At 31.0% G+C, this 25,297-nt stretch overlaps 1 protein-coding gene across 1 annotated transcript; it reads left to right on the forward strand.

The window, feature by feature from the left end:
• The first annotated feature begins 18,195 nt into the window (after positions 1-18,195).
• On the forward strand, positions 18,196-22,616 carry LOC117925550 (60S ribosomal protein L7-2-like). The gene is made up of 7 exons (XM_034844588.1): positions 18,196-18,278; positions 18,999-19,187; positions 19,289-19,386; positions 19,475-19,532; positions 21,849-21,928; positions 22,016-22,118; positions 22,204-22,616. The coding sequence occupies exons 2-7, from the start codon at positions 19,005-19,007 to the stop codon at positions 22,417-22,419; spliced, it is 738 nt and encodes a 245-aa protein (XP_034700479.1). The 5' UTR covers positions 18,196-18,278; positions 18,999-19,004; the 3' UTR covers positions 22,420-22,616.
• The last annotated feature ends 2,681 nt before the right edge of the window (positions 22,617-25,297 follow it).

Here is a 25,297-nt window from a genome sequence, read left to right on the forward strand (position 1 = left end):
TATTTGGTTGTCCTATGAAAAATATAAAAGAAAATAAAATATAATTAAAACTAATTAAAAACTTATGTGTTTTTAAATTATTTAATCTTTATATTGATGAATTAAAATAAATAAAATGAGTTTAAAGTAACAAAAAAAATAATTTATCGACTTTAAATCTATTTTTTATTTTCCTTCCCTTTTTCTTTCTTTCTACTTTTCCTTTGTATTTTCTTTCCCTTGTATTTTCCCTCAAATTTTATGGGAACCAAACATAGCATAAACAAATTAGTTAGAGAACATCCATAAAAAGAAATTCATACTTTTTTTCATGGTTTTAAAAACCGGACCGGACCGGCCGGTCCGACCGGTTGAACCGTCGACCGATGAACTTTCTGGTTCGGTCCGTTTCAATGAACCGTTTGTGGTCGAACCGGGATTGAACCGTTCAAACCGACGGTTGAACCGTCGAACCGGACAAACCGTCCGGTTTTTTGCAAACCGGTTACACCTTAAAAACAATTTTTTGTTTACCATGAAAGGCCCATTCCAGGCCCAATCTAAGGTTTTCCTTTAAGGCCCCCAGACCTTGTCCAAAGAAAACTTAACACTTTATATGGGCCATGCCCACAGAAGCCCAAGTTGCTGCCCTTTTTTATTTTACTACACTTCAACATGGACCATGCTTCTGGGCCATGCTTTCAGGCCCAGCTTGCTGGCTTGATGGAATTGTAGGCAAGTGGGAAGCTATTTATAGAGCACATGGAGCACACAAAATTCATGTGCTTCCGATGTGGGATTGGGAATAAGACTCATGGGAGGAAAACATTGCCTCTTGAGGCATGGACGCACGGAATTTGATTTTGTTTCAAATTTTTATCATATAAAATCTTTTAAAAAAATGTAAATATTTAAATTCATGTTTATTTTTATAATAATAATATAATAATAATTATAAAAAATAATATAAATTAATTAATATAATAATTTTAAAACAATAAAATACAAAGACAAAAAGATAAAATTAAATATTATAAATTTTTTTATCTTAAATATATATTCTTTCTTAAATATTACATATTTCTATTTAATCAAATTTAAAATATTAAACTTTATCATTTAATTTAATTTAATATACCAAATATAAAATCAAACATTATTAAAATTTGTAATTTTATATATTTTTAATTTTTATAATTATTTTTAATTTTATATAATATATAAATTATATATTTAATTATTTATTACATCACCGGTTCAATAGCGGTTCGACCGCCGGTCCGACCAGTGAACCGTGAACCGGTAACTTTTCCGGTTCGATCATCGGTCCGGTTTTTAAAACATTGCTTTTTTTTATATAACATAGTGTAGACCCCTTTTATGGGGGGGGCCCGGGGAGGAGAGTTTTCTCTCTTCTGGGCATTTCTTTTTGAAACAAAAGGGGGACCCCTGGGAGGGGGGGACCAGCTGCAGAGAGGAAAAGGAGCAGGGATGGCTATAATTTCAAGAGCCATGCCTGTTGATGAGGACACAAGAGAGTGGGTGAGAGAGACATGAGGGTTTTGAGGTCAGGAGGAGAGGGAGGGAAGAGGGGGAAGAAGAAAAAAGGCGTGCTCTGGAGGTGGCAGAGGGGCAAGAGGAGGGAAAGTCGGACCACCTTCAGCTAGAAAGCTCAGGTATGGCCATCTCCTCAATTCTGATCTTTATTTTTCACTATTTTTGCTCAGTTCATGCGGTGAATCTATTTTTCTCTGTTATTAGGCTTGTTGATTATTGCTTTGGCACCATTCTTTCCGAACCCCATACGCGACCACCCCCTGTGACTCTCCACTCTTTCACCCTCACCACCCATCAGAAACACCACCCTCCCATTTCCATCATCTCTTTCACGTGCATGAAGTCTCATGCATGGCTACCAAAGCCCCCCCCCCCCCCCCCCCCCCCCCCCCCCCTTTTTCAAAGCCATTATTAAAGCCTCAAAGTCCAGCCCTACATGAACTCCTTCCCCTCCATTACCAGCAGCAGGCTGAGCCTCACCCGGGCCTTGAATCCCTCCGTCATCCACCACGGCCGACGAAGAAGAAGAAGCCCGGCTAGGCTTCGTCGGGTCTTGTTTGCGGCGTCGTCGGCCCTGCGTCAAGCGTGACGCAACCCTGGTCATCTGCACCGCCCAGCACCACGTCCGACCAAGCTGAGAGTTCAGCCATTGACGCCGCCCGCTCATCGCGATGAGAGAGAGTCACCATCCTCGTCGTCGTCGCCTCCGCCGTCTTCACCGACAACATGCACTTCAAGGCCCTGGAAGGCCTCGCGACCGCCTCCATTCAACAGCCGTCTTTGTCCCGCCGGTAGCGAGGGGCTCCGTCCGAGGGTATTGCCCAGGCGGTGGAGTGGAGGGTGAGGGATTTGGTCCTTTGGGCTTGCCCATTTTGGCCTTGAACTTGGGCTTAAGTTGGTGCCTTGGGCTTGCCCATATTGGTGACAGGTTTGGGCTTGAGTTGGAGCCCAGGCCCACAGTTGCTGATGAAAAGCCCCCTTTGCTCCCTATGCTAGCCATCTCCATGGTCCAAGTCCATGTTGGGTTAGCCCATTTGGCTACATTATGTCTAAACAAGTTTTTAAATCTCTAACCTTAGTAAATTATTAACTTATTCATGCTTTTTTTTATTATTATTATTTATTCTTATTTTTATCTTATTTTATCTTTACCAATTTAGTTAGCTCAACTTAAAGACAATTAAAAAATAATTATTATTGTTAATTATATTTTTATCTTGAAATTTACATTATTCAATTTCACTAGTTTAAACATTATGATTGTCAACTATTATTATTATTTCGTACATATCCATTTATCATCTTTCAAAATCTCACTCATCAAAGTTAAATTCTAACCTTCAAAAACCCCAAATCTTAATCTAATCTTTCAATAATCCGTTTAAATCTTGTTTTCATCAATTAAGAATTATTATCATATATTTATCTAGTTATTTAAAGTCTTACCCTTTCAAAATCTCATGTCTTAATTCAATTTTTCAACAGTCCGTTCAAACCTTATTCGTCTAAATGTTATCTTCCCTAAGTAGAATTATTATCATATATCTATTTATTTATTTAAAGTCTAATTCTTCAAAAACCCAACGTCCTAATTTAATTTTTAACCCTAAAAGTTCTACTATTCTTTTTTATTCGTTTAAATGTTATTTTCGTTAATTAGTATTATTATCCTATATAAGTTTATTTATTTAAAATCCAATCCTTCAAAGATCCAATGCCCTAATTTCATTTTCCAAGCCCTGAAAATTCCAGTATTTGTCTAAATGTTATTTTCATCAATTAGAAACTCGATACTTGTTTACCTCTTTTAAAAATCTCAATCATTGAACTTAATTCTCGACCCTAAAAATTCCACTATCTTTTTTTATTCGTTTAAATGTCTTAATTTAATTTTTCGATCCTAAAAATTTTACAATTCGTTTAAATGTTATCCTCATCAATTAGAATCATTATCCCATATCTATTTAAAGTCCAATATTTCGAAAACCCCATGTCCTAATTTAACTTTCAAATCCCACAAATTCCATTATCCGCCTAAATGTTATTTTCAGTAGTTAGAATTCTTATCCCCTATCTATTTATTTATTTAAGGTCCAACTCTTCAAAAACCCAACGTCATAATTTAATTTTTAATCCTAAAAATTCCATCTTTCACAATTATTTACCTAAACTTTATTACTTCACCATCGTTATTATTCCATCCCTTTACTTATTCACTCATCCACCTATCCCTTCATTTAAAATCCCGAACTCTCAAATCATTTTCAAAGTTTCCAACCTCGTTCAAATTTAATTTCTAAAAATTCTCATTCTCGCATTTAATTCCTGAAAGTCCGATCTTCAAATAAACTCTAAAATCCCAATTTTCTTTAAATAACCTTCGAGACTCCAATTTTTCAAATGAATTTCAAAAATCTGTTTTTCTCTCAAAAAGCTTTAATTCCATTATGGTCTTCAAACAATTTTCTGCTCCTCTTGATTTTAATAAGCATGAACGAATTTTCCGTAATTCCGAATAATGAAATTTATGAGATTAATTCATGTAAAATAAACGGGTTTTTGTGGGGACCCCACATATGTGACTGATCGATTGATTGACTGATAGATCGATTTGATTATGATACATGATTGATTTATCATGCTCTCTGACATGCACGCTAGAAGTTATTCCTAAATTGTGCACTAACCCTTCTATTGATAGCGCATGGTGGATCGTTGTCCAGGTATGTACCCATTTTCCCTCTAATAGTTGTCTATGCATGTCCCGATTCTCACATGTGCATGATCTATCCTGGGTATTCATTGATTTACTCATCCATTGTCATGATTGCTTCAATTTTATTAGTAAATACTCGACTTTAGGGACTTAGAGGGGTGCTACAGTTTTTACCGTACCTTCCCGATAAGTAATCTGACCTCCGAGTCTGATCCGGTTTTTTTCACAGACCACCTTTTCCAAAATAAGAAGTCACATTTAGAGTTTTCTTTCTTATTTTGTTTACCCTTTTTAAAATAATAAAACAAAAATAAGTGGTGACTCCAAGTCATTGTTTTAATAAATGAAATCATTTTTCAAAATTAACATCGAGCACATCATCGAGTGGAAAACGCATGAGCCGAAATGCGGGGTGCGCACATAGATTATAGGGACTGAATACACATTAAAAAAAAAAAAAAATCCCTATTTAAAATTTGAATTCGGTCAAATTATGATAATTTTTTTTTAAAAGAAAATCACTATCTAAATCAAGGTTTTTTTAACAAGAATTTTTGCTATTAAAATTTAACTTCCATGTTAAAAGGAAAATATTATTAAAAATATTTTTTTATTAAATAAAAAAAATGAAAACTATTATTATTAGAGAATTGAATAGACATTATTAAAGAAGTTTTTTTTTTTTTTAAAAAAAAAAAGAACTGAAAAGCAAATTAATCCAAAGCCATGAATATTTATGTTTTTTATTTTTAAGAATCAAAGAAAATAATATTTATCTAAATAGTTTATTGAGTAACTTAATTATAACCAAATATAAGTTATTATCAATTTTTAGAGAAGAAAAATTATATCATTCAAAAATATTATTATTTTTTAGTTAAATTATGATAATTTTTTAAAGAAAAACATTATCTAAAATTGAGTTTTAGGTTGTTTTATAAGTTTGCATTTTTGGAAAGAAAAAAAATCTTCTTTTTATTTTTTCATCCAAAAATTTCAATAATAATTAAGAGTCTATTTCATAATGTTTCTACTTAAAGTATTTTTAAGAAAATTACCTATCAAGTGTTTCCTAAAAAATACTACAAGTAATTTTTCAACACTATAAATAATTTTTCAAAATTTTAAAAGTTTTTTCTAAATTTTATTAAACACTTTATTTTTCTTCAAAAACGTTTTTTAGACCAAAAGTGTTTTTAAAAACACTGCCAGTAAATGGTAATTTTTTAAATTTTAATACTATCTAAATTAATTTTTAGTTTGTTAAAAAAATATTATCTAAATTAATTAAATCAAATAATGATAAAATATAAATATATATATAGATGATAAGTACACTTTAAGAAAAAAAATCAACAAACACTTCACTCTTTTATAATTTTTTATTAAATAAATCAAGATTGAGAATTATTATTATTGTTGTTGTTGCGGTGTGAAGACACAACTAGGGTTTACAATGGACAAAAAAAAAGAAGCTTTTAAAGAGTTTAAAAAATAATATTATTGCTTGAGGAAACTTTATTTATTTAGTAGTTTGGATACCCTTAAAAATAAATATTAGTTTTTAAAAGTATTTAAAATTTTGATATATATATATATAGTATAAAATTAATATTATTTTTCTATTAATTTGAATAAAAAATATGTCAAGTGTGACTTAATAAAACATTAGTGTGAAATGATTTTTTGAAATATTATTTTTTTAATTAATGATATAAATAAGAAGTTATGTGTGGACCTCGTATTTTCGCACAATGCCTTCCCATTGGATGGCGTGATTCACTTTAAAAAAAATCGTTATTTATTTTTGTTTTATTTTTTTTAAAGGAAACCAAAATAAGAAATAAAACCCTAAGTGTGACTCCTTATTTGAAAAAAACAGTATGCAAAAAATCAATCATGGGTCCTAGATCAAAAGCAAGTCATGATAACGAATAAATAAACAAAGTGAAAATTAAGCGAAAATGAAAGTGTACCTTGACAACAGTTAATAAAACACTATCATGAAATAGAGTTAATGTACAATGATAAGTGTAAAATATCTCACACAAAACCAATCAAAATCAAACAATATCAATCATGCAATTCACTTGAATTACTTTCGAAAGAAATGTTATGAATGTTGGGTCCCCACCAAAGCCCAATTTATTTTGCATGAATTAATCCCACGAATTCCATTATTTTGGAATTATGAAAATTGTCTTCATGTTTATTAAAGATCAAGGAAAAAAACATGAAAATTATTAAAAATCAAAGAAAATCACAAGATACATGTCTGAATAAAATATGATAGCAAATTTATTAAAAATTAAGTTTTGGTGACTTAGGATTTTAATGAAGAAGAGAAAAAGGAAGAAAGAAGAAAAAATAAATAATAATGATAATAATAAATAAATAAATAAATAAAATAGAGTAAAATAATAAAATAAATAAATTAATAGAAGATAAATAAATAAATTAATTAAATTAGATGAATAAACGAATTAATAAATAAATTTAAAAGATTTAAAACCATTTGAAAGACAGATTTTTGAAAATCAAGTTTTGAAAATAAGTGTGAGGAATTAAAAAGATGAGAACACGTGACCTTTGGGATTGCATGCTGAGGGTAACCATACATTTTCATGTGGACGTGGGGCCTAGGGTGGAATTAAAATTATTTGAAAATTTGAGTTTTAAAAAATAAATTCAAAAATTGAAATTTTGGAAAATTATTTGAAAATGGAAGTTTTGACAATTAAATTTGAAAATTGGAATTTTGAAATATTATTTGAGAATGGAATTTTAAAAATTAAATTTAAAAATTAGAATTTTGGAAAATTATTTGAAAATGGAAGTTTTGACAATTAAATTTGAAATTTTGGAATTTTGAAAAATGATTTGAAAATGGATTTTTTTAAATTAAAATTTGAAAATCGAAATTTTGAAAATAGATTTTTTTTAAATTAAAATTTTAAAATTGGAATTTTGAAAAATTATTTGAAAATGGATTTAAAAAAAATATTTTTGACACCGAGAGATGATGAATTAGGAGGACACTTGGCCTTTCGGGTTGCATATCAAAAATGGCCATGCATGGCCATGTAGGAGTGGGACCCATGTAGTTGAGGAACCATCTTCGTGAATCCATGATGGCTTCATCAGCGTCCTTTATGTATCTACTCCAAACTTCTTCATTCCCAACTACTCAATTAAAAAATCAAAGACCTTTTCTCACAGCCCACCAACCTTTGGCACAATACCCTATGCAAACTCCCATAGTTGTTAGATATTTCACGCACATGAACTTCATTTTTAGAACTAGCATGTTCATCAAAATCTCCACAGTTTCAATAAGGTCAAAACATGCAGCCCAAGGTGTCCGTTTCTACACGAACTGATCTTCAAAAACTAGCCTACTTCACATGTAGATGGATGAAATTTCCAGCATTCCCATGGTTCCAAACCACGCAGTCCTTCCCAAATACGAGAAACATACTCATGTCAATTAACAACCTGTCTTCAAGTTTCAAAACGCAACATTTTTGCCCATGGACTTTTGGGGGGCTGTTGGGAGCTATGTGGTGATTGTGTGGAAGTTGACAGCTAGTTGGGTTAGGCTATGTGGGCTGTGCAGGCTATAAGAGGATGATAGGTGGTTGATAGTGATGCAAATGGGGAGTGGTTGGGGAAAATTGGTAACTTTGGGATTGAAGTTGGGTGTTGTTTGAATCAGGGTTCAAAAAATCGACCGAGTCCGGTATGACTCGATCGAGTCGTATCTGCCTCGACATTGACCGCGACGAGTCCGATACCAGATACAATTTATACCTAGACTCGGCCTTGAATCGGTTGGACTCGGATGACTCGATCGATATTCCGAGTTAACTCAATCGACTCGAAAAAAAAAACTAATTAATAGATTCCCTGCAAAAGAAACCCATCACAACAAGAATCAAAATTTTCAGAGATTCCTCTGCAAAAGAAAACTCGTGAAAATTTGAAACAAACCCATGACCTTTTCAAAAGCCTTCAAAAAGAGACACGATTGAAGAATAACTTACTTAACCCTAAATCCACCATTGAGTGTTGATTTTTCATCTTTGGTGTGTTGCCGGTGCCGCAATGATGACTAGACGCTAGCAAGGCAACCCTCATTCCTCCGATTGTAACCCTTCTCCCTCTTATAGTCTGATTGTGGTTGTATGGTAGTAGTGGGAAGGTCTGAGTTGTCTAAGAGGCTATAGATCATGGTCTTCGTGGTGTGTTAGGGAAGAAGATAGCAAAGCTACAGATCGTGGTCTTCGTGGTGGGGAAGAAGATAGCGGGCAAGGGTTCTTGGGGAAGAAGCCAACAAATAATAAAGGTAAAGTTTGATTTACCTTATTTAAATCAAAACACCTCTGCCATAGTCAAGATAATATTTTTAAAGTAAAGTTTAATTTACCTTATTTAAATCTAAACACCCCTACACTTACCTTATTTAAATCAACATTGGCTAATTTGATTCATAATTTGAGATTATATTAAAAAAATTACATTATTTGAATCAATTAAAAATATATTTAAATTTTGATTTACCTTATTATGTTGAGATTATATTTTTAATTTATTAAATTATTTAATTTTTTATTTTATAATATTAAATTGATTACATGTATTTAAATTGGTAAAATCAGGAAATTCATGTATGCAGTGTAAAGTAATGTTTAGATGTAATGTTATGAAATTGGAAAATAATATTTATACGAAATTAGAGAATTCATAATGATAATATTATGATGACATTAAATATATTTATATGTAATGTTTTTATTTTATATAGAGATTATATTTTTAATTTATTAAATTATGTGATTTTTTTTATCTTATAATATTAAATTGGTTCACTAAATTCTTTTTGTATGGTATAGAAATATAAATACATTTATATGATACAAATATTGTATTTTTAATTTATGTTTTTATCTTATAATATTAAAAAATTAAATTACATTAGAAAATTAATAATTATTTAAAGCAATTTTTTTTTCCAAATAATCATAAATGATTTAATAATATGGAATGAAGGGTATGTATTTACATGATATAGAAAAATTATAATTATATTTGAATCAATTTTACTTCATTATATAATGTAGATTTTTTATTTTATAATATTTTACAATTAAATTACAATAGGAAATCAATAATTATCAAAATAATAAATTGGTTCACTAAATTATTTTTGTATGGTATAAAAATATAAAGTACATTTATATGGTATAAAAATATAAAGTACATTTATATGGTAAACTTTATATGGTATAGATATTATATTTTTAATTTATGTTTTTATTTTATAATATTGAAAAATTAAATGACATTAGAAAATTAATAATTATTTAAAACAATTTTTTTTTTCAAACAATCATAAATGATTTAATAATATGGAATGAAAGGTATGCATTTACATGGTAAATTACATTTATATTTGAATCAATTTTACTTCATTATATCAAGTAGATTTTTTATTTTATAATATTTTACAATTAAATTACAATAGGAAATCAATAATTATCAAATTAATAAATTGGTTCACTAAATTATTTTTGTATGGTATAAAAATATAAAGTACATTTATATGGTAAACTTTATATGGTATGTATATTATATTTTTAATTTATGTTTTTATTTTATAATATTGAAAAATTAAATGACATTAGAAAATTAATAATTATTTAAAACAATTTTTTTTTTCAAATAATCATAAATGATTTAATAATATGGAATGAAAGGTATGCATTTACATGGTAAATTACATTTATATTTGAATCAATTTTACTTCATTATATCAAGTAGATTTTTTATTTTATAATATTTTACAATTAAATTACAATAGGAAATCAATAATTATCAAAACAAACTTCAAAAAAAAATTATAAAAATATTCATTTATTTAACTATTATTTATTTTAATTAAAAAAACATATATATAAGTGGAAAACAAAAGATGATGAACTTAGGTGAGATCATGTTTATTATTTTTTTTAGTAGAATTTATTTTTATATGGTAACAATATGAAACATATAAATGAGTGGAAAAATGAATATTATAATTCTTATATAAATGTGTTTATATATATTTAATTTGAAAAGTAAGTTGTTTTCCTTTTATACATGGTTATGTTAAAATTTCAAAATGGTTTCAAAACATGATATTGGTTAGGAGCATGCAAAACATGTTGGTGGTAGTAGAAGAACCACGAAGTGTAAATATTGTGAGAAAGTTATACATGATAGTATAACAAGATTAAAGCAACACATCGAACATATATCCAGACAAGTGAAAAGATGTCCACGTGTATCGGTAAAAGTGTCACATAGTGTTAAACAACATATGTATGATACTTCAAAAGAAAAAAACACTGTTAAAGAAAAAAAAGAGAACGACTTTTGAGTACCTTAAATAAAGAAAATTTCTATGAAATTTATGAGGGTGATTCTGATGATGAAATTGAGGAAGTTGTTATGACTGATTTTGAAAGAAGACAAATGAAACAAGCAACGAAAGAAAGTCGTCGAATTTTTGAAGAAGGTAGACAAGAGCATCAGAAGAATGGTAGTTCCTCACAACCTTTTAATGTTGGGATTAAGCGCGGACTGACACGTAGCTTCAGTGTAAGAGAAGGAGCTAGCATACCTCGAAAAGGAATTTATCCCTACATGTTCCCATCAAAGCATAAATCAATAAAAAAACTTGTTTTCTTCTAAAGACGTGAAGAAAGTGGGTAAAACTATTTCTAAATTCCTTATCTTTAATGCAATACCCTTTAATATAGCTGATAGTGGGCCTTACTATCAATCAATGATTGATACCATAACAGAAGCATGTCTAAGCATCAAGGGTCCTATGAGATACCAAATTGGAAATACATATTTGGAAGAGGAGGTGCAAGAGCTTGAGGTATATATAACAACATTGAAGGTTAAATGACCTATATATGAGTGCACAATCATGTGTGATGGTTGGAGTTCTAGGACTAGAAAGCTTATCATCAATTTCATGATTTATTATGATAGAAGTATGATATACCATTCTTCAGTTGACACTACCAACATACCTAAGACAATAAACTACATCTCTTTCCCTTATGGATAAAATTGTAGAGAAGGTTGGGAAGGAAAATGTTGTTCAAGTAGTCACTGATAATGAGGCAAGTTTTAAAACAGTCGGTATGTTGTTGATGGAGGAGCGGAAGCATTTGTTTTGGTCTCCTTGTGCAGTCCATTGTATTGATTTAATGCTCGAAGATATTGCAAGCATGAAACAGATTAAGGAGACATTAGATCAAGCTAAGATGATCACAAAATTTATTTATAACAACTTGAAAGTAGTGAATTTGATGAAAGTGTTCACCAAGGATAGAGATCTGTTATGTCCAGGAATAACCCGTTTTGCCACTGAATTCATTTCACTTGAGAGTCTTATACGTTATGAGACTGATTTAAAGAGAATGTGCACAACAAATGAGTGGTGTGAATTCAATAAAAATAGGAGCAGAAAAAGTCTAAGAGATAAAGTATCCAACCTTATCTTAATTGATCGATTTTGGAAAAAGGCAAGGGAAGTTCAAACCATCATGGAACCTCTCGCCAAAGTATTGAAATTGGTTGATCAAGATAAAAAGCTCACACTATCAATCATTTATGAAGCAGTGGATAGAGGTAAATTGACTATCAAGGCATCAGTCAAACAATGAGAAAAGTATTGAGAAGTCATTAATAGAAGGTGGGAAGGTCAATTACATAGACATTTGCATGCTGCTGGTAATAAAAAAATTCTTTATATATTTTTTATTATTTTTTTCAAGTACAAATTATTATAAACTGATTATTATTTAACTTATGACAACATATTTTTTAAATCCAATGTTCCAATATTCAAAGCATTTCTCCAACCATTCAGAAAATTAAAGTTGGATTAAAAGAGGTTGTCAAGAGATTAGAGCCAAATTTGGATAGACAAGCAAAAGCTATTAACGAGATATAATAATAGTTTGTGACCTTTATATAATAAATTTTGTATATGTAATGTGCATTAACAAAAAAAAATGTTAATGATGTAGGTGAAATTATTTGTTAATGGGCGAGAAGAATTTGGAAGTGCACTTATAAAGAAAGCAACAAATCAATCTCTTCCAAGTACTCAATACATTTACATCTATTACAAATAAGAAATTATCATCATTTTTTGTTAAATATATCATAGTGATTAATAAGTATGCATTTTCTTTATTATAAATGAATGGTGGAACAACTATGGCGACGAAGGTCCACATCTACAAAGGATTGCTATTAAAATTTTAAGTCAAACTTATTCTTCATCAGGTTGTGAAAGAAATTAGAGCACATGGTCATTGATTCACACAAAGTTGCGCAACTGTTTGGCAATTAAAAAGTTGCATAAGTTAATTTATGTGTACTACAATATGCGACTTCGAGTTAAGAATTTGATGCAATAGCAAAACAATGAAGATTTTTATAATCCAATTGATCTGAATCATATCTTTAATGATGATGATATATTAGATGAGTGGATATGAGAAGGAAATGGACCTATTTTATCATTTGATAATTTGGATTGGTTGGATAAAGGTCTTCCTACTAATGAAGAAGGTAGAAAAACAGTTCATGAAGATGATGGTGCCACAAATCGTAGAGTTAGTAGGTGTACAAGTAATGCTACACAAGAAAGAGATGTTGATTCCCGTCGTAAAGGTAAGACTCATATAACAATTTCTTCAAGTTCTAATAGTGATGATGGTGACAATGGAGGCAGTAGGCAGGGTGGTGGCACTAATGGGGGCAGTAGAGGAGTTAGTGGCACTGGTGAGGGTACTGGATGAGATGGTAGCATTGGGGGTAGTTATGTAAGTAGATCCTGGCATGTCATGGGCACAAGGAGGTGAAAATTACTATGCCACACAAGATACAAATCATGGATATCGACCAGGGATATGGGAACAACGAAAACATTTGGAAAGACTAACTACATTTCCCAGCGATGATGATTATTCTAGTGGGCATGGTTATCATAAATCAAATTATCACCGTATTGATGAGCACTTATAGAATCAAGGTCATATTTCAGAGGGGTAGATGATAGATCATACCACAACTTTAGAGATTGTGATAGCTTTTCTACTATTTTTAGTAGAAATGATTTTGATTGATTTCCAATGATGTATCCAGATGGATATTCAAATACTGGAACATGAGTTAGTGATTCATATGGATATGACCAATCTTCTAGTAGCAGTAACATTGCTTATCGAGGTTTTGGATACTATCAATATGGTGTTGATCCTGAACAGCCTTCGAAACCATATTTTCCTGAATCATCAAGCCAATCATCCCAGCCAACATATTCGAGTTATGAACAACTCTTTCAACCATATCCTCACTACAGGAATTGCCACCCCAATTTGTATACTCGTCGTAAGACTGATGATGATGATTTTGAACCCCCTCGTCATTCAACATGGAATTGGTTATTGTATTGTATGTTTGTTAGTAAAAATGTTATTATATTTGAAATAAAATAATTTTCTTTTATTAGCATTATCATAAATAACTTTGAGCATATACTTTTATAACTATTAAAATAATGTTAAATGTGAGACAATGTTATTTTATTAATTTTTTGAGCTTATTTAATTGTATATATTTTTCTGATGATTTACATAATATTTTTATTTTTTTTAATTTTTTAATTATCTTATTTTACGTATTGCTCAATACCAAACCGATACACCGAGACTGATACGCCTCGAGACCTTCCGAGTCAGTGACCGATACTGCGACTTTGAACCATGGTTTGGTTTGAATGGTGGAATGAGTGGAGAAAGTAATGAGAGAATGAGGGTTTGGTGGGTTAGCTGATGAGTGTGGTGGGGAAGAATTTTAAGAGAGGGTCTCATGCACCTGGGCAGTGAAGAGGAAAGAAGCTCGTGGAGGATGAGTGGAGGAAGAGATGTTCAGATCAAAATGGCTAAATGGGTTTTTCTTGGGTGAGCTTGATGGGTTGCTTCTTTCCTGAAGTTTGGTAACATTGATACGGTTTACCATAAGCCAAAGGGTCTTCGTTTCATAGGGTGATGGAGGTCGCCAAACAAAATGATCTGATTCTAAACATTAAAACAAGATATTTGCAGCCATTGGATTTCTTGGATAAACCATGCCAAAACCAGATGGAACAAGGCATTTGGCTCCTTGCTCACTTAGTACCTCAAATTTCAGAAGAGAGCACTTAAATACGATCTTGGGTCCACGTTACTCTCTTTATCCTTTTCTTCACCCACATACTTGAGCTAGAGTGGCTCATTGCATGGGAAATTTATGCGTGGAGAGGATGGCTTAGCAAGTTTCGGCTTCTCTTCTACCATTATTTACTCCATCATAGTGTGAATTTTGAGTTTACTGAAGGGATGAGTTGAGGACCCGAGCCCGTTTTTGGCCCGCTCTCTATGACTGTGGGCTGCTAATGGGTGCAAGAAATGTTTTCTCATTTCCTGTTATTCTTTCAACTCAAGAGCAACATTTGGAGTAAGGCGCAAGAGCGAAAGAAAAACAGAGCAGCATAGCTAAGAATAGGGGAAGTATATGAACCCAAACAAAGCATGATTGAAAATATCAAAACCGATGAATCATTAGATGAAGTTCCATTTCAAACTGAAGGTGCTCCCATGGTTCCTTGAATACCAGCTTTTGAATGGTGAGATTTGCCCGGAGAATGGATGTCCTGTTGAGGAACCTCACCATGTGGATTTCAGTTTGCATGACCCTTCTAGGACCAACATCCAAGCCTATTACCAACTTGTCCACAATACCATTTTGACACACTCTGATGAGAAAACCACCTATTTGACAAGCAACTCCAACCCCATTGATACCTTCCCACATCCATTAAGAGGACTAGGTACTATACCAATTGTACATTCTTTTGTTTTGCAAAAGTTCATAAACAAATCTAGGTCTCCTTTCTCATAACCTATACATTTGGATGAGAGACAGGAGCAAAAGAAAACCACAAGAAGGAAATACCTCCAAAAGTAGAGCATAACAGAAAACAAATAACAAGATCAACAAATGAGGCTTCATTGGGGGTTATCAGTGAGCTTGCTAACTGGTGGGGGAAACCAAAGTGGACTTTAAATATAAATAGTTGGAGGATTAAATAAATAAATAAATAAAAACATGGTTGCAAGCATCTTACAGAGAAACCAAGACAGAGCCAAAGAAACAGAACATGATTTTAGATTCTATAGAAATAAAGGAACTAAACAGGAAATGTATGTAGATGGTTTCAGGTATGCATGCTTTTTAATGTCCACGCTCAATCATCAAAGACAAACCCAAATATCTACAAGAAACAAAGCAAAATGGCACAAGAATGGAAAGTACAAAGTACGTGGTGACTGTACCTGAACAACCCCTTAAGCAAGGATTGCTTGGCTCCAAGCACTTGATTCTATAACTCCTCTAGACTCAGCAAAAGTATTCCTCTGCTTCCTTTTCTTCCAGCTCCCAAAACACCCAGTTTTTCAAAACCTCCTCCCTTATTTTCTTTCTTTTCCTCGAAGCTTCTACCAGTTCCACTGCTTCACGCTCAGCTTCCACCAACTCCACTGCTTCAACCACCACCATGGCAAGTTGGTAGTCCTTGCCACACATCCCAAAACACAGCTCAATTGGAAAGCCATCCCTCACTTCTAAAAAATCAAACGCCCAGCTCTCCCCGTGTGGCCAACAAGAGGGGTCTACATTATGATAAAAAAAAAAATTACATTTTCTAGATATATCAAAATTTGTTGAAGCATGGAAAATATTATCATTATAATAAATAAATAAATAAAATGGCTACATTCAAATCTTAAGATCTTATTTGTCATTATTATCTTGTAATTTGGGCAAATTCATCAATTATTAATTTATATAAAAAGTTACTTAATACTATTTTTAAATTTTTAGTTATCATTTTTTTTTATGTATTTCATATATTATTAAGTTATATTTCTTTGGGTTCTAAATGATTTCTAAAAAAAATTATTATTTTATTTATCGAGTGGGGTTATTAATTTACTATATTGGTATACTCAGGAATAGAAGATTTTATTATTTATGTGATATTGTTAATTTATAATACATTTATTTACAAAAATGTTATTAATATTTTTAATTTGGATCAGACTTTGATGAAAAACTATCGACCCAAATTAAATTTGGATTGGGCTTGGCTCAAACTTATATCCGATTACATATTTATATAGAATTTAAATTATAAATATATATTATGTAATAGTATTAAAATCTATTCAATGTTAGGGAATAAAATAAAGTTGAAGATTGATCCCCCCGCAAAGATTTTGGTTATTTTAGTGTCATTAACAATTAAATTATTTTTATTTATTTTATTTTTAATTGTACTTTTATTATTACAATTAATACAAACTTTTAAGTTATTCTAAAAAATCATTACTTATTTGAATGATTGATTATCAATTATTACAATTTATAAACCTCTTACCATACACAAAACGGAAGGAAGAAAAAAAAAGGATACTGTTTGGCTACCAAGAAAATGTTACATTTATCAGGAGAAGACAACACCAAGTCAAATAGTCATATGACTAAATCGGTCTTCTTCCTCATCTTTTAACCTATGGTTCTTCGCTTTATAGAATATTAATCAACCAATTTTATGAATTTGATACGACAAGATTATTATTATTTTCAAATAATAATTTTCTTGCCATAAATAGTGAATTTATGTGATATTGCAATAGTATAATATCAAATTTTAATATGTTAATACGACTAACAATGGTAAGAAAGTTGATTTACTTTTATTTATTTATTATTCATTTTTTTATAATCTATTTCTTTAAAACCTAAGTACATATTTTATTTTATTTTTGTTCCAATTTCTAGTTTACCTTATCAATCAAAACATTAAAAGAAAATGTAATTTTTTTTATATAAAATTATAGTATTATACTTAATTAATTAATTATTAATATAGTTACTTATACAAATATTAAATTAAATTAAAAAAATATATCCTTGTAATATTAGTGCTAATGGTAAACTAAAATTAATAAAATTTAGAAGAAGTTTTTAGTATCACTGAAAGAAAGAATGACTATATATTCTTGTTTGGTAACTATTTTTTAAAACAATTTTGAAAAATAATTTTTAAGAATCTTTTTAAAAAAATGTTATTTGATATTTTTTTAAATAAAAGTATGTTTGAAAATTTGAAATATTTTTAATATTTTTAAATATATTTTAAAAATAAATTTATACCTATAATTTTTAATCATTATATATGCTTGTATAATTATTTTTTAGAATAACTTTTAAAAAATAATTGAAAACAACTAAAAACTTTTTATCCAAAAATACTTTATTTTTGTTTTTGAAAATCGAAAACAATTTCTGGTTATCCAACGCATTTTTCAATTTTTTTTTGGAAAACGAAAAACTATTATTGAAAATAGTTGCCAAAATAAACCTTAACTTTTTAATTATTTTTCAATACAAAAAGAGAATTGAGGATTGATTAATATAAATTTTTATAGGTTAAAAAAACTTAAATTTTAAAATAAAAATAATATTTAAAAATTGTATTTTGAAAAACAATATAACATATATTTAGGGTAATTACTTAAATAATTTTTTTAAATACTTCTTTGTTTGATAATTTAAATTATGATTTTTTTTTCAAAAAAAAAAGAAAAAATGAAAAAACATTTGGAAAATCAAGGGGCAGTCAGGACGTTTTCAATCGACGTGAAGGGTAATTCAGACAATTGATACCTCAACATCCCAATCAACGGCACAGATCTTTCTCTCCGTCGCTAGCCAAATATGAACCGTTGGATGATTTGAGCCCACGACACTGAAACCAAAACCCTAACTATAAAACCCTAATTTCGTAGTCTAAATATGTTCTCTTTGAGTTACGAGCTGCGAAAACCCTCGCTTCAGCGCCAGCTACAGGACGGTGAGTCCGAAAAAAATACTTTATTCTGATCTTTGTTTTATGTTCTTTAGATCTGTGATTCGAGTATTCATATGATTTCTATGTCTTGAAACCTTTTACTCTTTTTGATTTGCCCGCTGTTTGGTTTATGAGAAAAGTGAGGAAAATGGAAGAAAATGGACTTTCAGATCTCGTGTTTTAGCTTTTGAGGATAGTTCCTTTTCTTTGTTTCTCGAGGGTTCCATTTGATAGATGGGAAATCTATTATGATCTCTTTTGGCATTCGGTTCGTGTTTTCTTTTCTCGTCACTGGACAATTTTTGGTGGAAGCAAACGGACTGTTTATGGTCGAAATTGTTGATTTTTTTGCAATGCTCACTTGGCTTGCCATTGGGCTGGATGTGCATTTTTCCATTTGTGTCGATGAAAATTCTGTTGTTACTCTCTCTAGAACACTAGTTTATTTATTTATTTTTATTTGGGTAATTGACTGTTTAAGGTGGAAACTGTTAGTTGTTTGCCCGGCCCCTTTTCGCATATGATTGAGCTAGTATTAAGTTTTTCATAGGCCATTTTGGCTTTTGATTGAGCTAGGGTCACCCTGAAATTTTGTATTGAAACAGAATGAAGTTTTCATTTAAAATTGATCCTTGATGATCAAACTTGTTATTGTTTTGCAATGCCTATTTAGCTTGTCATTGGGTGACCTTCTAACTCAAATTTAATTGGCTCTGATTTTAGAGAGAGATGGGTGGAGAGGAAGTGAAGGGAGTTGTGGTTCCAGAATCAGTGCTGAAGAAGAGGAAGAGGAGTGAAGAATGGGCTTTGGCCAAAAAGCAGGAGCTGGAATGCACCAAGAAGAAGAATGCCACCAACCGCACATTGATTTATGTTAGGGCTAAGCAGTATGCCAAGGAATACGATGAGCAGGTAACTATTGGGATTTGTAAATTATTGATGGTGTAGAAGTTTATGCTTTATAGCAGTAGTTTGATTAAGTGGGTGTTATATACTTATTTCTTCTTGTTCAGCAAAAGGAGCTGATTCAATTGAAGCGAGAGGCCAAATTGAAGGGTGGTTTCTATGTTAGCCCAGAAGCCAAGTTGCTGTTCATTATCAGAATTCGTGGGATCAATGCTATGTCATTTACAATGTTCTTTTAATAAATTAGCTTGTTGCGTGTGAAGGAGTGTTGATTATAATTATGAATCTTTTAGGATCAATGCTATGCACCCGAAGACCAGGAAGATTTTGCAGCTTCTACGATTGAGACAGGTAAAGATTGATACTTTTTGTTGTGTTTTATTTTTGGTTTGTTTGCTCTTTTCTTTAATAATTATAACTGGACAAAAAAAAAGTTTCTGCTGATGGTTTTCCACATGAAATTTATTGCTATTTATGTGCTATTGATGATTACAGCTCCAATAGAATATCCATATTTTATTATTCATAGTGCTTGCTTTGGTGCCTTTTGATTTAGAGTCAGCAAGCTTGAGGTTGCTATGCTTTCTACAACTTAAAATGCAGTCATATTTGGTTGTCAATATGAGTGTGTTGTTTATAATAGGAAACTATTGGTGCAACAGTATGGAATCCATCAACTTCCTTTTTCTGTATTTATTTTTTGATCCAGCACAATGTCAACACTTGACTGTAATTTTGCTAACTTTGGACCTTGATATTAATGCTAATGGTGCCATTTTAAGCATGCCTAGGTTATATTGTTAGGGCTCAGTTCCTTTGGTTTTCCTAAGATTATGATTTCTCGTTGTTGCTTTTGTGTTACACTTAATAAGCAACTTTGTGATTTGATGAGCAGTGTCTAATCTTACTCAAGGTGGTTGAATGAGTGGTATGTCTGATGCTAATGAGGTCAGAGGATTACCTGTACTTGCTCTTCCTTGCTAAACATTTAGATTATCACCTATCAGTGTCCTTATTCCTTATCAAATTGAATCTGACCTAGCAGAACTGACTCAATGGTTTTCTTTGGTTGGGGTTAGGGGATGAGAGGATTGGTCATTAGGTGAAAGTTTTCAACTTCTGTTACTTTAAAGGTCTTGCTAATGGGCTATCTTGGAATAAAGATTTTACCTTGCAAGGATTAGTGGAATCCCAGTGAAATGAGCGTCTGGTGCAAGGATTAGTGAAATTCCTATGAAATTAGTGTTTGGTGCACTTCAATCTTCAGGAAACATGGTAAATTTCATATTGTTAGAATTCTCAATCAGAAAATAGACTGAATAATGGATACTATTGAATAAATTCTGTCATTCCATTAGATAAGTGCAGATTTTGGATCTATTAAGACCTTGGAAGATTCTTCTTGTGGAGAACACACCTACTTGAAGATGATGTTTTTGTGTCTGTTTTGTCTTGATTGGTTCAAAAGGTGATAGTTATTTGCATGTCTCTTCACCCAAGGGATGCTTCTTAGCTATTGCATGACAATTTGCAGAGTAATAAGCTTGAGAACCCATGTCCCTCTTCGATGTGTTCAAGGATGCTTACCTGTTGATTTCTTTATGAATTCAAGAAATGATAGAATAGGAAGCTTTTGGTGTATTTGTGTAGTTCTCTTTTTTTCATTTAATATTAATGCCTATGATAGTATTAACTATTGAAAACCAATAGGACACGGTTACCTCAAGAATTATATTGTATTGAAAGTGTTATACTTTGAATGATATGTTTCAAAATTCTTGTCTTTTGAAAAGTTTCAATTGATTTCAATAACTCTCATTTGTTTTCTTTGATACGTTCAAAGATAACAGTGGAAATGGTTAATGCTGTGCCTGGCAGCTTCTTGTTTATGTGGCCCTAAGCGTGTAATGCTGAATATTTGAATGCCAACTGCTATATGTCATAAATATAGAAGATTATTTTTATTTTTATCTGGAGAAAAGATGTATGCCATTTGTTCGTATAGCAGTTGGCCATACATGTAAAAGACAAAATTGATATGGATATCGAAAATTGCTATTCATTTGAACCATATTCCTTATATGGATTCATTGATATCTAAGTCTCTCTTAAGTGCTATGGTATTGAGTGAACTGCGGATTGTGTTGTTCGGTAAATGTGGTTGAGTTTGGGTTGGTGGCCCATTTTTTACATCATAGTTAACTCTATTTGCTTTTTATTGATTGAATGGTTCACATGATTCAGTCTGAGCACAATTATTTCATCTTATTTGAGACAGGGAACTTAAAGATGCTACTGAATTTGATTCCTAAACATGATTCAGTTGGATGAACAATATTTTACTTGTCCCTGAGATGCCTTCTCATATCCACTGAGATCATTGATCTTATTGGACCATGGAGCACAGTAGTTCTTGGTCTTTGGGCTTGATTATTTTTTATGCCAAATTTGTGTTGGAGAGAAATGATAGATACTTACTGCTGCTATTTATTTATTCATTTTTTACAGTGATAATGCTATTTCTACTCGGGCTTTACTTTTTGTTTTGTGAATGGTCTTTGGTCATTCATGTGGTTTTCCTTGTGTTTTAGTTGTGTCAAAGTTATTTTTTCCTTGTTACCTTGCAGATTCGTAATCGTATTTAAAAGAATTCTTTTATGGTTTCAGATATTTAATGGTGTCTTTCTGAAAGTAAACAAGGCAACAATGAATATGCTGCACAGGGTTGAGCCTTATGTGACATACGGGTATGTGTTCTGACTGCCAACTTCATAACCTTCAGGGATCATATCTCCACATGCGATTTGTTATTCATATACTGAAGATTGTTTCAGGTATCCCAATTTAAAGAGTGTCAGGGAACTGATTTACAAGAGGGGTTATGGAAAACTTAACAAGCAGAGAACTGGTCTGACTGATAACTCAATCATTGAACAGGTTTGTTGTAGGTTAAATAACATTTATATGTTCGATGTATTGCAATAAACTGGCTTTTCAATGACATTTTGGTATGTTATTGCAGGCTTTGGGCAAGTTTGGAATCATTTGCATTGAAGATCTCATCCATGAGATTATGACTGTTGGGCCACACTTCAAGGAGGCAAACAACTTCCTGTGGCCATTCAAGCTTAAGGCACCACTGGGTGGCCTCAAAAAGAAGAGAAATCACTACGTTGAAGGTGGTGATGCTGGAAACCGTGAAGATTACATTAATGAACTCATCAGGAGGATGAACTAGGTTTTTGCAGAATATGGTTTCATTAAAGTTTTTGAGGTTCTTTGTGCTACATTTTTGGCCATTGAAGTTATCAGACAAGAGTTCCTATCTTTCATTACTGAACATTGCAAACTGATTAGCATTGCTATTTTGATGTCGGATTTAAGATTTTGTTTTTATGGAAGTTTAGCTTGTGCCTTGAATTCCAACATTCCGCCTCTTTAGTATTGAATTTAGTTCTTGGTGATTGGGTTGGGCGTGTCTCGGCTCATCCCTTGCTTAGATCTCAAATCTGCATATTTTCTAGCATTTTCTTTGGAGTTTTGGTCTTAGGCTGATCCCCTACTACTCTCTTTAGTACTGCGGAAATAATTTCTATTGGGAATTTGCATTTTATGGGTTAATAGAATGCCTGCTGTTTCCTTCATATATTCCATTTTTTCATTTTAGTGGTCAGTTTCTTCAAAAAGTAAATCTCTCCACTCTCAGTCTCTCTTCTCCCAGAAAACCAAAGAGACGCGAGCTTTGTTTAGCTGAAAATGAGTATCTTTCTACCTTCCATCATCAATGTTTGTACTGGTAAATGAATCCTATTCGCTTTCACTTTTTCACTTTTATCATAAAGGATTGAATTGAGCGAAAGAGGGCCAAAAAGGAGCCCTATTCTTGATTTGATAAAGTGTGATCGGGGGGATTGGGAAGGCGCCTGTGGACCAACTGTTTGGAACCTGAGAATCTTGGGGAGATAGAACAATGCTTCACCAGGGGTCCTGCTTTCTACGGGAAACACTGATTGGAATATGAGAAACAGGGTGAAAGAGAGAAGCACTGCTTTGATAAGCCCTCTTCTTTCCTTTCCCTTTTGTCTCAACCAAAATTAACAATTTAACAAGCATATGAAGTGATACAATGCTTTTTCCTAGTCTTTTGCCTTAACAATCTGCCCTACCAGAAGCTTGTGAAAGTGCAAAAGAGTAAAGCTCCTGCAAGGCATTTTCTATTTTTTATTTTTAAAGATAAAAAATTAATAATACCTCATATAAAATATAAGAAATTATCTTAGATTCTTAAAAATTATTTTTTATTTTTATTTAAAAAATAATATATATATTAAAAATAAAAAAAATGATCGGATTAAGAAATACTACGTGTAGTCACCCACTTGCTTGCATGTGAAACAGGCCTCAAAACCTGACACGTATAACAAAATTCAGAGAAAATAAACCACAGAAAAGAGAGAGAGAGGTGCGCGGTGGCATTGAGGAAGAAAGGCCATGGAAGCGTACAAGGAGAGGAAAGAGCTGTTGGAGAGGGAAGAAGAAGATGAAAAGGGAAAGAAGAGTACCAAGGGAACGGCGTCGTTTGATCCCATGGCAAAGGCAGTGTTACGTGAAGCCATCATCACCAAATCCAACTGTGGAGAAGATGAAGAGAAGATTGGAGTGAAGGATGCTGAAGATGTGCTGGTTTTCTCCAGATCTGTTCACAAAACTGATTCTTCTCTTGACTGAAATATAATGTTGGGCTCATCATGTGTATGCTCCTCTTTATCTATTATATTTGAATTAAGGTTTTGTTTTTATTAATGATTTTGTGTTTTTCACCTGTTATCGTGATTGTTTCATCGTACAAAACCATTAACTATTTTTGTTTCTTGAGAAATTCATATCAAGGTTCCTCTGAAATTACCGAGAAAATAAAATAAAAAAAAAACCGTACGAAAATGATTTTGTTTTTCTTTTAGGTTACGTTTTGAAAATAGTTTTCCCAAAAAAAATCTAATATAATTAAAATTAATTAAAAATTCATAAAATTTTAAATTATTTAATCTTTATTTAATGGATAAGAATAAGTAAAATAAATTTTTTTAAAATATTTTTCTTTTCTTTTATTTTTTTCTTTATTTTCTTTCATTTTCTCTCAAATTTTCCATAACCAAAAATGCTTGAATGTAATAAAAAAAAAAAGAAGAGAAAATGTTGATAGATTTTTTTTATTTATTTATTTTTTATATAAATGTCATTGTTATGGGATAAAAGGTAAGAAGAGATAATTTTTTCATTGCTTTCTTGAACCATTTGGAGCGGAAAGAAACATTATTTTTAATTATGAAAAAGGAATTTTATATTGTTTGTTTCATTATGTTATTTTTATTGCCATGAACAAAGGTTGGAAGAAAATAATTCTCAACTTAACATCTTAGAAAAAATATATATAGAAACAAAAAGTAGAAAAAGAGTAAAGGAAAAAAAATTAAAGGATAATAATTTAATTTTATGTAATAGTTCAAATTTATTTAATTTGATTTATTTTTATGAAAATTAAATAATTTGAAAATATATAATTTTTTTTTAATTATATTTAATTTTTTGATCATTTTTTGTAACATAATTAAATATGAGAAAATTATTATTATTTTAAATATTTTTTAATCAAACATAATCTAAACATAATTAAAAGGTAAATCAAATCCTAAGCCTTGGCTCCTTAAACATATAGCAATAAAAAAGAATATTTATATTAATATAAAAAATTTATATATAATTTATTTTACCCTTTTTGTCTTTTGGTAGTATTTTTATTCAAAATATTTTTAATTAAAGTGTTTTGTAATTTTTTAGAAAATGTTAAGTGATATTTTTTTTTTAGATTTTTAAGGGTTTCTTAAATTTTGTTAAGCACTTACTTTTATTTTTTTTAAAAATATTTTTTAGATTAAAAATGTTTCTTACCAAACGAAGTCTTATTTATTTATAGTGAAGTGCTTTGAGGGAAAATGTAAAGGAAAAAAAATACAAAGGAAAAGTAGAAGGAAAGAAAAAGTGAAGGAAAATAAAAAATAGATTAAAAGTTGATAATTTTTTTTTTGTTACTTAAAACTTATTTTATTTATTTTAAC

The sequence above is a fragment of the Vitis riparia genome, chromosome 11, assembly GCF_004353265.1.
Source record: "Vitis riparia cultivar Riparia Gloire de Montpellier isolate 1030 chromosome 11, EGFV_Vit.rip_1.0, whole genome shotgun sequence".
Lineage (NCBI taxonomy): Eukaryota > Viridiplantae > Streptophyta > Magnoliopsida > Vitales > Vitaceae > Vitis > Vitis riparia.